The 13,787-nt window shown below is 40.5% G+C and overlaps 1 protein-coding gene across 5 annotated transcripts in view; it reads left to right on the top strand.

The window, feature by feature from the left end:
• Ndst3 (N-deacetylase and N-sulfotransferase 3) overlaps positions 1 to 13,787 on the top strand; it is a 165,936-nt gene that overhangs the window by 76,848 nt on the left and 75,301 nt on the right. For all 5 annotated transcript variants that reach the window (XM_017590786.3, XM_006233268.4, NM_001191716.1 and 2 more), the window contains 2 exons: positions 6,169 to 6,354; positions 10,214 to 10,342. In XM_017590786.3, the coding sequence (XP_017446275.1) occupies positions 6,169 to 6,354; positions 10,214 to 10,342 (315 nt within the window). The remainder of the gene's footprint in view (positions 1 to 6,168; positions 6,355 to 10,213; positions 10,343 to 13,787) is intronic.

The raw sequence follows: 13,787 nt of genomic DNA, 5'->3' as shown, positions 1-13,787 counted from the left end.
GAGTTCCGTTGAGTATATTCTTGTAGCAGGTTTTTGTTCTCCAGACTGCAAGACAAAGAACCTTTACTTTCCGAGGTTTCTGAGTCCCAGTGGATATTACCAGTCAGGGAATAAGCCTTGAGCCTAGTTCGTATTAAGGTTTTACTCCATCAGCATGATGGAGTGACTCACCGTCCTTGGGACCAAACTCACTCTCCAACTCTCCCCTCCTGCCAGAAGGTCAACTCTATTACCCGCCTCACTGCCCTACTCTCTAATTACATGGTTGGTCCTTTTGGCCCAACAAGGTCAATCCTAAGCATAAACTCAAACATGATCTCAACTTTGTCATGAACACTAAAGACCCTGCTTGGGACTTTGGGAAATTGCAAGGATTTAGGGGTCCCAGAGCAAACAAATCATTTATACAAGGTGGCTAGCAGAGGGTGACTTCAAATCCTTAAGGCAAATTCGTTCAAAAGGGCATTGCCACCACAACAGGGTTTTCCCATAATAATAGAGCAACCATTTGTACGACAGATTGAAGAGTATATATAAGAAACCCAGACAAGGGCAGTAGCCAGACCTCCAAATTACTAACCAAATGTTTATAACTGTGTCGCTACTCCTGTAAAATGGAAATGGGGAAGTATATCTGTTTAAGGTGAAGCCATGGATTATTAAAAATACCGTATTTATATTTAGCATCTAAACATAAAGTTCTTTATAAAACAAAAAAAACTGAAAGCAATATAAATTTTAATTTAGTGTAGCTTTTACGGACAGTCTGCCCTTATGCCTTTATGGATTTTTCAGAGTGCCGGGATTACAGGTATGTGCCAGTGTGCCCTACTGTGTGCCACTGTGCCACTGTACCTTCCTGGAAATAGTGTTTTTAATCTTAAACTTAAGGACTGCTTATACAATTCAATTTATTTCACATTTGATAGGAAAAAATAAGATTCCCATCTATCTCCTAAGAACTATAATTTTAAACTGTATTAGAAATGCTATCACTAGGAATAAAATCTGTTCTAGTATTTAACAGTCTCAACACACTGACCAGCCCCTTACTCTCTGACAGAGAGATAGCTTCTGAATACCAAGTTTATACTATATTTTACTGCTTCCTTTGAACTGTCTTCACATACATTGGGCCAGTCTTACCACTGGCGCTGACATTTAACACTTACCCTCAGTCGTCCCTGAGACCTTGGTCTCCTCCCTTGGGTACCACAGGCCCTCTAGGTACTCAGAACCTGAGATGTATATATGAGGTATCAGTTTCACATTAGAAAAACAAACTGTCATTAAATATGCCTTGTATTCAAGAAACATCTTTTAAAACTCATTTATATTTGTGTACACACACACACACACACACACACACACACACACACATGAATTATGTGGAAATATATTTAAGCATTGATTCTAATCTTATTTTCCAAATATGCTCCCATCTTCTAGATAAGTGTACTCTTTGTGAAACAGTGTCTACAACAGCTGTAGTCCTAAAGGAAGCCACTTATAAAGTCAAAGAAAAGGAGCCTGTTTTTTTCCTAGATGTTACTAGGACCATAATGCCAAGTGTAAATAGAAGGAGGTTTTATCTCGAGTTCATGTAAATTACAAATGTGAATCTCACTGTTGTGAGGTAGTTAACTGAAGCATGAACGTCTCTCCTCTGAGAAAATGGGACATTCCAACTAAAACAGAGAGCAGAAAAGCATCTAGAAGTTCTCCAAAGTGTATTGATACAGCTTCCGGGCTGTTTTCTCTGTAGACGACAGACTAACGAACAGATTGTAGACAATCACTGTGGGCTTAGAAATCACAGTAGCCTACAGACTTGCTTATCTGTGAAATCAGAGGAGAAGCAGTGGCTCTCTGAACACGAGTGGGAAACGTGAAGTTTCTTCTGTTTAGAGAGATTAAAATTGAGATAAACAATAAAAGTAAAACACCATTCTTAATTACCAGTAAGAGTTTGAATGGCTGTCGGAGTTAGTTCTTTGATAATGAAGTGATTGTGTTGCCTGAATACTTAAATACTGATTTTTTTCTTTCTTCCTGTAGTCTTTGAGGGGATTTTCCCAAGGATTATAGCAAAACTTGTCTTCTCAGTTATCTTTGTACTGTCTATTTGGAAAATCTTGAATGATAACATGAGAAAAGTCTTTATATTGTAAAATATAAGATATGTTTATATTATAACTTATGTCATGGTATAACGTAAGAAAAGTCTTATAGTGTAAAAACTTTATTATTTTGAAATTAAATATTTAAGGTTTGACCCTGGAATAATAATAATTTCAACTACAGTTTCAAAGGTGTTGGCAGGTATCACTTATACAGTTACTAAAATTTCTCAGTGAGTTACTGTATGTCTATACTTTGAAGAAACTGACAATTGAGCTGAGATAATTCAGAAAGTGAAAAATTAAAAAAAGGAGGGTAGTGGGTGTCAGCATCATCTCCACACTTGGTTATAGATGTTTGTCTTGTTTGCTGTTAGTAAGACAATGAGTGGAGAGCAGTGGATAAAACAGAACCCAGACTTCTTAGAGTCATTTCGTGTAGAAGAGACATAAAGAAATATTTACACAATTATGCTAAATGACTTTGGAAAACCAAGGTTACTCATTAGGAATCATTTTATTGCTGTTTCCTTAGCATGTAAAGAATTCTTGGCCACTCTTGCAGCGTCATGTATGGGTTCAACCTTATGGAATGGGCTTTAAATCAAAAGTGGTGGTTACCCCCATACCATGTGTGCCATTGTTACGCTACTGTATACTATCAGTAAGTCTCGTCTATAGATTTACTCGGATCAAGAAACGGAATAGGAAGCTGGACATAGTGGCACATGCTTTTAATACCAGCACTCAGAAGGCAGAGGCAGGCAGATCTCTATGATTTTATGGCTAGCCTGGTCTACGTAGTGAGTTCCAAGGCAGCCAAGGATATATAGAGAGATCCTGCTCAAAATGTAAGGGGAAATCAGAATAGGAACACTCCCTACTGAGAAATAAGATGATCCTAGGGTAGGAAAGAGTTTGGTGAACTGCAGGAAAGGTTAATATGAAAGAATAGATTAGGAGTAAACATTGGAAGGCTGGACTTAAGCAGCAAGTATTGTATGAGGCAGAGAACACAGTCAGGCTATAATTTTGTACTTATATGTAAGGAGACAGCCTGGAAGATTTTAATTAGAAAGTCATATGATCATATTTGAATCTATCAGAAATTTCTTTGACTGTTATATGAGCAATGGTTTAGAGGACCAAGTGAGAAAAATGAGTAGAATATTAGAAACCTATACCAAATGGCCTTAGGCAGGGGTGTGCTATGCCACTGTGGTAAATTCAGAGAAGAGTAAACACATTTAAGGGTTTCACTAGTTATAGTATTCATGGGACATGATAATGGGCTGTAGTTAGGAGCACTAGGAGCAAATTGGTAGGATGGGTTTCTGTAGTCTTTCTATAAAATTACCTCAAAAGTTCTTACTCCACCGGAGAGCTATGAGAAATGGTTACATATATATGAATCCAACGGAAATGGCCCATAAAAAGGAGGAGGAGGAGCCATGAGATATGATCCCCAAATCCACAGTAGAGGTAGAGAAAAGGACCCTCTATCTTTTAGTAATAAATCAATCAATATATGAAGGTTTAGACATGCTATAGTTTCCAGGTTAAGTCGTGTGGTTGTGTGTTCAGATCACAGCACAGGAGAGCATTTGAGATGGGGTAACGACAGTCAGCTGCACTCACTGAGTGTGCTGTACTACAAGAGCCATAGTAAACGAGTCCTACCCACGACTTAATGGCTTCTCAGCATGTTGGGCTATGTAGCTGCCTGTGCAGTGAGCTAGAGTTGGGGAATTAGACATGGTTAGCTGTTCTCCCAAATGCTGGAATCTAAGTGTGGTGGGAAAATGTCCCGATCACTGCACCGGCCTGCAAATGAAAGGTGAAACTTCAACAACAAACGCTAGCAGATATAACTGAAACCTGTGTGTGCCATGATGGTCAAAAAGTCTTCAAGAGGTCAAAGACAGGAGCCGTCCTTTCTATGTTAAATCATCCTTTTGTTACGCATCCAATTCCCTGCAATCACAACAGCACTAAGCAGGCACTGAAAAACTACCTTGACCTTTTGATCAACATCATTGCTTGTGAATTTCCAGACATTTCGAGTTGCTGTGGATTGCTTTCTCACCATGCTGTCCAAGAAGTTCTTAACATGTAATTGTCTGTTATTTTCTTTCAAAATCTTTGATGGGAATCTATTTTGTCTGATCTTTAAGTTGCACTCCTGTTCTTAAACTAGTTGAGTCTGATACTTGAGTGACCTTTTCTAACAAAATTACATCTTGGTAAATTCTTTACCAAGAAAGTGCCTTAATCTGAGTTATTTAAAACTGGGGTGGGAAAGCAAGGAGATGTTTCACTTCTATTTCCAGAAAAGTCCTAAATTATATGATTGCATAAGTATTGAAATGTGTACAAAGGTTGAAGCTAAAAGGGAAGTTATCAATCTTTCCCTCTCATCCTCAGTCTATCGCTTGCGTGCATCCTGTCTCATCTCTCTATCTGTCTCTGTTTCTCTTAGCCACACTGTTTCTTTCACTTCTAGCATCCTTATTAGAGAGGACTGATGAGGTTTTGAGGAGTGTATAAAGTTCCTGAGAAAAGGGAAAGTTACCACTGAGGGCTGGTGACACCTGGCAGCTGGCTTTCCTGTGAGCAGATGCTACCTGTGCCTCTCTCCCTTTTCTGATATTCTCTAGGTTGAGAATGAAAGCTGCCCAGACCTCTTTGCCTTCCAGGTCCATTTGTAGCACATTTCTTCAAGGCGGTCTACTTGGCAGCCTGATCCTCTGATCCTCTGTGTGAAATTGCTCTTTGGTGTGGAAAAAAACCCACGACTAATTCAAAGACAGATTATTTCAGTGGAGTCTTTGAAAGTTGTCAAGCAATTGAAAGATACAAACAGAAAAGCAAAACAAATCATTCAGGAAAAAAAATATCCGTCCATATTAAAACCTGGAGTGTTCTTCTTCGAAAAGATTGCTTTCACAGCAACCTGGGAAACTGTCTCTATGTTCCAAGAGTAATGAATGAGGATTTGTGGGGCACCTGAAGCGGAGAACAATTACGGTGACTCCAAGTTAGCCCAAACCCTCTCCAAAATAAGCCAGCAGCCACCAGGAATTTTTAACAGAATTGGCAGGACCTGGTGAGGATCAGGATAAGGAACTCCTCAAGCTGCTATGAGTTGCTTCTTCGTTACACATTTATGCTTGTATAGTTTGTATGATGTTTGCTTTTAACTAGTGTGTGTGTGTGTGTGTGTGTGTGTGTGTGTGCGCGCGCGCGCATGCTATTATGTATGTTATTTAAAACCTTGTACATTCCCAGACTGTTTTTCTCTTCGAGTACCTTCTGCTTAAATGATGAGGACTTCCTCTTTAAAACAGCAACAACAACAATTTAAAAAACGCCAAAAACCTGCTCTGTAACATTTTCTACAGTTTGCAATCAAATCTGTGTGCTTCTGCTGAAATTTAATTGTGTTACCGCCATACACGTTACAGCATGCCATTCATAATGAAGCTACAGAAGAAATGTAGCAAAGCTGATAGAAACTACAACAGACACAATGAGATCTTTTGAGCCAGCCCCTTGGAAGGTTCGTCATTCTTTGTGTCCCATGGGACAAGCTGAATATTGTTTGTAGAATGTATTGAAATTATGCTCGGCGGAAAGAACAGGTGGCCAAGAATGTGGTAAACGAAGTGCAGTCGTTTGTCCCTCCTACAATCTCCCAACTACCAACACAATAAGATTAGCTGTGACTGTGACGGTTACCCAACCTCAAGAATTCTCGTGGTCTTGATATACATCATTTTCATTGCACCAAACAATAACTAGCGATGGGTTTGAAAACATGTATTTAGAGTATACTTCAAAACCCAAGAAGAAAAGTATAATCAAGGCAAGTCTTCAAAGTTTGGCATGGTGACATATGCCTGTAATCATAGCATTTGGGAGGATGAGGCAGGAGAATCGCTGTGACTTCACAGTAAGTTCAGGGTTGGGCTCTGTAGTGAGACTCTAGGGAGGAGGTGGGTGAAAAGTCAAGCCTCCCACATTCTAATGAGAGTTTTCTTGGTCTTAGGAGCATGGCATCCCTACGGACATGGGCTACGCAGTGTCCCCTCACCATTCAGGTGTCTACCCCGTACACGTTCAACTTTATGAGGCCTGGAAGAAGGTTTGGAATATTAAAATCACCAGCACTGAAGAATATCCACATCTGAAACCAGCTAGGTATCGGAGAGGCTTCATCCACAAAAACATCATGGTGAGCATCCTGCACCTGTAGGGCTTGGTCACTTCCTCCAGATGACGGGACACATGCAAAGACAGAAACGGGAGAGCTAAGTGTTACGAATGCGTCTCAGGAAAGGGTGTGTTATGTGAAGAGTGTTGTCATACCTCGGGAACACTCACTAACGACAGCCATGTCATCCTACCTCATAGAGCTCTGAAAATTAAAAATAAAAGGCTTCTTTTTCCTGGCTCTCAGGCCGGCAAGCAATCACTGATGTAAAAATGCTAAGAAAACATTACATCAAATTTAAAAATAATTTTAGACTCTACCATTATTTACAAAAGTCTTCTAGTAGATAAAAGTCATGGTGGCTTTCTGCAACCACCATGCTCCCTGTTTATAAGCTGGTGAAATTGCACCTCTTTACCATGCCAGGTCCCCCCCCCCAAAGCCAAAAGCCATATGGGAAGTCATGACTCATCACCAGACAATAGAGAACGAATGGCAAGTGTCCTTAGTTAAATCACTACTCTGGAGCATCTCTGTCCTGTTTCCTTTTCTGCTGTGGTAACAAAACTCTGTGATATATCAGAATCCATGGCTCCCTAAAATGGGCAAGACCTGTCAAAGTCAGCGATTGAACCCTATTTTTTTCCTAAGTCGGAGCTTAGGGAAGGTATTGGTGATGGTAAACACGGCCTCTCATTTAGACTCACACACTGCAAAGAAACAGCCAGGAAGTTGATGAGCCCCAGAGAGCTAGGTTAGGCTGATGCATGTGACCAGATAACCCGGCCTCTAGGGTAAGTGCAGTTGACTTCCATTCACACAGTTTTCTAATGTCTGCAGAAATTCAAGTGGATGATGGCATTTAACGAGGATTTAATGCCCATATCAATGTGTCCCTCAACAAGAGAAATGCCGTAAATGCTAGACGCCGATGTAATGGCCACATTCTTCTCCCAGCTTGCTCCTCCTTGGTACTCAAAGTGAATTTATCATGTCCCAGTTGGCAGGCTTTCTGGTGAGAAGGAGTTTTAAAAGCCCGTCAGAGATCATAATTTAAAAGCATTTGATGTTCTTTCTCTATTGCAAGGTTGGCAGTTCTACGGTGGCGAGCCTTAGTCTCTGACAGCTATAGTCAGTCCAGTTCTGTCCTATTGCAGCTTCTTCCCAAAGGGCTTCATTTCCTGTACCTCCTGAACTGTATTCTGCCTGTGTTGCAGATGCATGAACGTTACTCTTAACCAACGCTTAGGCAGAGTCCCTGCTTTGACACGGTTGTCCCTGTGGTTCTGCTTTTATGTGGATTCAATTTGTGGGCTCCTGCGTGAGAATTTTCATATTGAAGACTGTTCAGCAGAAGTTATGCAAGAAGACAGACAAGAAGTCATCACGAGCCACCCAAATAGACCTAACAAATTAAGAACTAAAGAGCCAGATGCCTGCCCAGTAGAGCCTGGAAGTCAAGAGCTGGGGCCTGAGGCATAAACTCTAGAATCTTATGTCAGACCCAGATTTTTTAATGGAACTGAAATCACCCACAAATTATAATCAAAAGACTTTAGTTTTTTTCCTTCAAGCCATCGTGGATCCTGCTATCACTGGTTCATTTATGTAATTCAAATTTCCCACTGTAAATCAAACTTCCCACTGAGATGGCCAAATCCTCTCTGAGCACCCACAGTCAGACCTTTAGACTATCTTTTCATTCGCTCTTGTGAATCTGCCATCTTAACTTAGTACGTGGTTATTATGTCAGCTGTGGTATGGGCTCCCACTTGGTCAATTTGCACCTTCTCCTCACCCTCCCAGGAAGGCTGTGTAAGCAATGAGAGCCAGGTAAATCCCGACCTTTCTACCCTTATGAGCTATACTAGAGTGCCTTGACTTGCTTGGCTAAGGCTTTCACCATTTCCCAAGAACTGTCAGCAACTATAAAGATTACAGTTTCCAAGTTTGAATTTCACAGTGTTACACCACCACCATTATCTGAGGGAAAGTCTACATTAAAATACTTTGGAAAGGGTTCTCATTCCTTCTATAGCATAAGAGATTTTTCAGCAAATGTGACCATCATCCTATAGCTGCATCTCAAATGAAGACAGTGGAAGGGACTCTGAGCCCACTCCCGATTATCCACCTAGCATCTCACGGTGGCCCACTGAGGCTCTAAGACTCATGGGGTGTGCATAATTTTAGAGTGAAGCCTCCCATTTACTCTATTCAAGCTCACAGAATTTAAGAAAAAGACAACATTCAAGTTTCTTCATAGTTCTGTCTCCACTTAAATCACCAGGGCAAGCTAACTTCACATAGCGATGTATGCTGTGATTTCTAATCAAGATGCACAAACTTAATCCTAAAAGTCATTTACTTGGAGTCATACACTTTTAAAATGTAGCAGTAGCCTGGCATTTAATCACACACACACACACACACACACACACACACACACACACACACACACACACGACTGCATGCACAAGCACACTTCTGTTCTCTTGCATGAACTAGCATCGAGTTTAGAAAAAGTATTTGCTAAGTTCATGAGCAAACCCTATAAATGGCTTTAAGTTAAATAAAATTACATATCCAGGGATTGAGATCTGATTCAGCTGAAATCCCTTTTTCTCTCAGTTCTTTTGGCTCTGGTTTTGGCATGGCATTCATGCACAAAGTTCATGATCCTTTCAAGCATAAACAACCCCCAGCTAATAAACCTGAGATTTAAATCGAAATATTTTAACTGATCCAAGATAAAATAATCTTCTCAGTGTATATGTTTTAGCAAAAATAAATGAGATGTGCATATAGACTTGATGGACTCAGAAATATCCAGTGCAGTGACTGATCAGAGAATTACATTCCCTGGGAAGACTTCCAAAACCTAGAGTAAAGTCTTTTACAACACTGCCTTCACCACTGGAAAAGACGGAGTGTACATGGAAGGCTGAACACGTGGGAAGTCTTGAACAGGTGACGGTCCTTGAACTAAAGATGCTTTGTGTGAAGGCAATAAAAATGGTGGCTCCTTTCCTTGGAGCAGTGATCAGAATGCCTGACTTCATAATGCTGAAGACCTCTTGGCTTTCTCAGATCCACTCATTGGTTTCGCTGCACGTGTGGCGAGCCCAGGCCACTCCAAGTCTCACGGTGTGAGGCTGAGCTGAAAACAGTGTCTTACACAGCTTCTTTTATAGTTGAACACTCATGTAACGGAGAAATCTGTAACAACAGCATCAGCAAAGACCTCATCGCAGATGTGGACATTGGCAACGAAGGATGGAAAGGCCTTCTTTCTACTACGTGACCATTGGTCATTTTGTTTATGACACTTTCTCAAGCTACCAGCTAAATACATATGGTTTTCCTTTTGGACCTGGCGACCTTTGCACCAGGCATTTGGGGCCCCTGGCAGCAGTGTTTTCACACTAGAGCAGACATTGATTAGGTTCAAACTCTCATTCTAGTTAATAAGCCACTTGCTAAGAAGCACCATGTTAGTAGCCGACTTCGTTTCTAAATGTGTCTGAAGAACTTAGTAGAAGGATTTAGTCACATTTTGCCAATGAGGGTTACACATAATTCTAGTATTTTAAAGTCTCAATTTTATTTCTTAAGATGATAAAATACATTAGACTCCGTAATAAAAAGCACTAATGCTGAAACTTAAAAAAAATGGCTGTCTCTATCAGTTTTAATTATTTCGTTAACGTCTCTTGTTATCCCTTCTTCTTACATCATCTGTTCATCCCCAGCATGAAGGAATCTTCCTGATCCTGGTTATCGTTTAGTAAAGAACACCTTTATAGGGTTTTCATGGGGAAAGCAAGTTAAGATCCCATGACGGTAACCAGAGCTTTCTTCTTACCCGCTCATCTTTCAGGTTCTCCCGAGACAAACCTGTGGACTCTTCACCCACACGATTTTCTACAAGGAGTACCCAGGGGGCCCCAGGGAACTGGACAAGAGTATTCATGGAGGGGAGCTCTTCTTCACTGTGGTTCTCAACCCAGTAAGTACTTGAGGTCACTTCAAACAAATAACGTTTGGGATGGCAAGGTGCATAAAAATTACCTTGAGGGAGAAATGGGGGATTGGGAAGTTACCAATCAAATAGCATGGACACCGTGTCTGTGGAGAATAAAATTACTCTTCCTCCTCTCCTCTCCTCCCTCTTCCTCGAGCTGTCCCATTCCCCCTCTTCCTTCCTTCCCATCCTCCCTTCTTCTTTCCCTTCTTTCTCTTTTCCCCTCTTTCCTTTCTCTGTCCTCTGGTCCATCCTCTTTTCTGGTCTCTCTTCTTCTTTCCCTCTTTCTCTCCCTCAAACTCTTTCCCTTTCTCCTCTCAGAAATCCAGCTCTCTCATCATCTCTCCTCTCTGATACAAGAAAGCACAGATTCGTGTGTACAAGGACAGGAGTTGGATAAAGGCCCTCTCTCATTCTCCATCCATGCTGTGTCTGCAGCACTGGGTCACAGAGCATCCCTGATTAATGGTGCGCTGCTCTTTCGCCTTCATATCTTAATACTAGTGTATCAGCAATGCAGTGGGCCACTGGTAAATTAATTTTCCTGGTGGTGAGTGTCATAAAATCGTGTGCCGAAAGAAAACCTATTGAAGTGAGCTGCAGAAGGGAGAAGCTGTTAGTGATTTTTCTCACGTGAAAGAAAATAGGAAAAATAGAGATAAAATTTATTTTCAAATATATGAATTTGCCCTTGGCCTTAGTAATATTCAAGATGGAAAACTGCAATTATCCCTAAATACATAAAAAAAATCAGGATAAATGTTAGATACTGTAGAAATAAGCAGTGAAATTTGAAAGGGTCTTTGCTTGTCCTTAATTTTACAGGATCGACAAATACAACTGTAACTATTCTTCATCATCTACTCTGTTCAAAAGCAGATCTTATTTTTAGATGTTAGAAATGGAGATAAATGAAAAGGAAAATCATCGTTGGTAATATCTGCTTTAGATCATAACTCAGAATCCTTTATAACTTTCAGCCTTTAGGAAGGCTGTCAAACTTCGGAACCCTTCCCAAGCAAATATTTCTGATTAATGTTACACAAATAACCCCCTTCTAGATTGCCTATATTTTGTTTTGTTTTGTTGTTTGTTTGTTTGTTTGTTTGTTTGTTTTCAAAACAGAGTCTCACTGTGTAGGTCTGGCTGACCTGGAACTTACTACATTATTCAGGCTGGACTGGAACTCCCAGATCCCCTGTTTCTGCCTCCTGGCTTTAGGCTGCCTATATCTTGAGCCAGTCTGTGTGGATTTCTTTCCTTTTTTCCCTCAATTTATCAGTAATGTGCAGGGAAAGGAAGTAACACTAGTGTGAGATTGTGAACCAAAGATTCGATTAAAAAACCTGTAAAATGCTAACAACTTCATCAAAGGTTTTAGACCATTGAATCTGTATTCTACAAGATTCTGATGTAGCCATGCACTTGGAACCCATCCGTGTGACTGTCTAACCACTGGTGGTCTAGTATTTGAAAACCCCCTTGTATTGTTACCTCTGAACTTTGTGAACCAAATGATCTCCACTCAACACAGAAGATATTCAAAAATCAGTCACTCATGTGTAGTGAACCTATGTTAAATATCTTACCTATTATCTGATAAGTAATGTTCTTCATTAATGAACAAACACATAATTTTATCCTAAAAATTATGCTGCCCTGGGTACCAGTTTACACTAACTGTGCAAGCTCTTACAACCCCAGCTACGTTTCAAGATTTATCAATCAAATTTGTGAAGAGATCCAAATGGAAAGAAGGGGGCAAAATGAAACACGGGCTTTTATTTCTAGATTAGAAAACTCTGCAGAGATAATATTTTTAGTAAACAAAGATTGACCAGTTTGAACAAAAGGCAGCTTTTGACATACATCATGACACGGACATTGAGCTAATTCATCTGGTACAGAGGGTCCAGCCTGGGGTAAGGATTCTCCTTACCTGGTAAAAAAAAGTGCTCTCAAAATCCTGATCGAGCCACAATTCAATAAATCTGTCACATGCTATATATAATTATACATAGGTAGACAATAGATATTTTAGAACAATGAGAAATTTCTTGATTACTTGAAGATGCCTATGTAAATTATATGTATGTAGGTTATGAAAATTAAAATTAACCAAGACTGGAGAGATGGACCAGTATCTAAGAGAACTTCTGAGAACCTAGGTTCAATTCTCAACACACACATGGTGGCTCACAATTGGCTGTAACTCTAAATCCAAGGGCTGTGGTGCCCTCTTTTGGCCTCCAAAGGCACTGGTCATGCATACATAGTACACAAAACCCAGGTAGGTAAAACACTCAGGCATATTTAAAAAAATAAAATTTATAAAAATGGCAACAAGCATTTATTGACAATGACTACACGTGTCCTCAATAAAGGAATCCCTGTATAATTTATAGCACATATGCCTTGTACAGAATGAACTAGTAAGGGAAACTAGACATTTCAGACATTTTCAGTCCCTTGTCTCCTAACCCACAGGACTAGAGGAGTGGGGTTGCTTTAATTAGGCGGAACTGCACCTCCATGTCACTAGGGCAGATCGCTGCGCAAGGGTGACACCCCACGCAGTGTTTTTGTTTGGAATCAGCAGATGTCCTGAGTTAGCACTCAATCCGTATCAGTGATTGAGAGTAAAGTCATTGCTTGCCTTGTTTATTTATCCAAAAGGCTGTAGCTTGCCAGAGGACTGACATTTTCACCACACTTGGCATTTGGGGGAAGTTCCTGACAGCACACATGTGGTATGTGCCTTCCTGCGACTGCATCCCGCAGGACCGGTGGCCACCATCTCTATACCTGTTATTCGCCTCTCTCAACTTGATACAGCACTCCGTCCCCGTGTTCTCCATACCCTTCTTCCCAAATCCCAAAGTAAAATCAGAGAAACATAAACGTAGATGTGACTGTCTCAAACTGGGAGTAACACGTGGGTAGATTACAATTAAAACAACAAATTTCACAAGAGTCTGTATAAAGAGAAATGAAGTCGCATTAAATATTTAAAGCTGTACATTGCATGTGAATGTATAAAATGCAACTGAAAGAATACGACTTTTTTTTTTTTTTGGTTTTTTCTTTTTTCGGGGCTGGGGACCGAACCCAGGGCCTTGCGCTTGCTAGGCAAGCGCTCTACCACTGAGCTAAATCCCCAACCCCAACTTTTTTTATGCCTGATGGAAAGTACTGAGCTTTCCCTGTCACCGGGTCCCACAAAGCACTCTGTTATAAAACAGGGTAACAAATAAATCACACCTTAGGCAATGAGAAATGGCTGCTGAACTAGCCGGTAGTGTGCACTACCCAAGACTCTTGGTTAAGAAGTTTAGACTTAATGAGTTAGGACCTCCAGGGGAGTTTTAAGACAGAAACTTATCATGTGCTTAACTGAGGTGATTATTATACTCAAGCAGACTAGGAACAC

The sequence above is a fragment of the Rattus norvegicus genome, chromosome 2 (genome assembly GCF_036323735.1).
Source record: "Rattus norvegicus strain BN/NHsdMcwi chromosome 2, GRCr8, whole genome shotgun sequence".
Lineage (NCBI taxonomy): Eukaryota > Metazoa > Chordata > Mammalia > Rodentia > Muridae > Rattus > Rattus norvegicus.
This window is presented reverse-complemented; position numbering and strand designations above follow the sequence as displayed.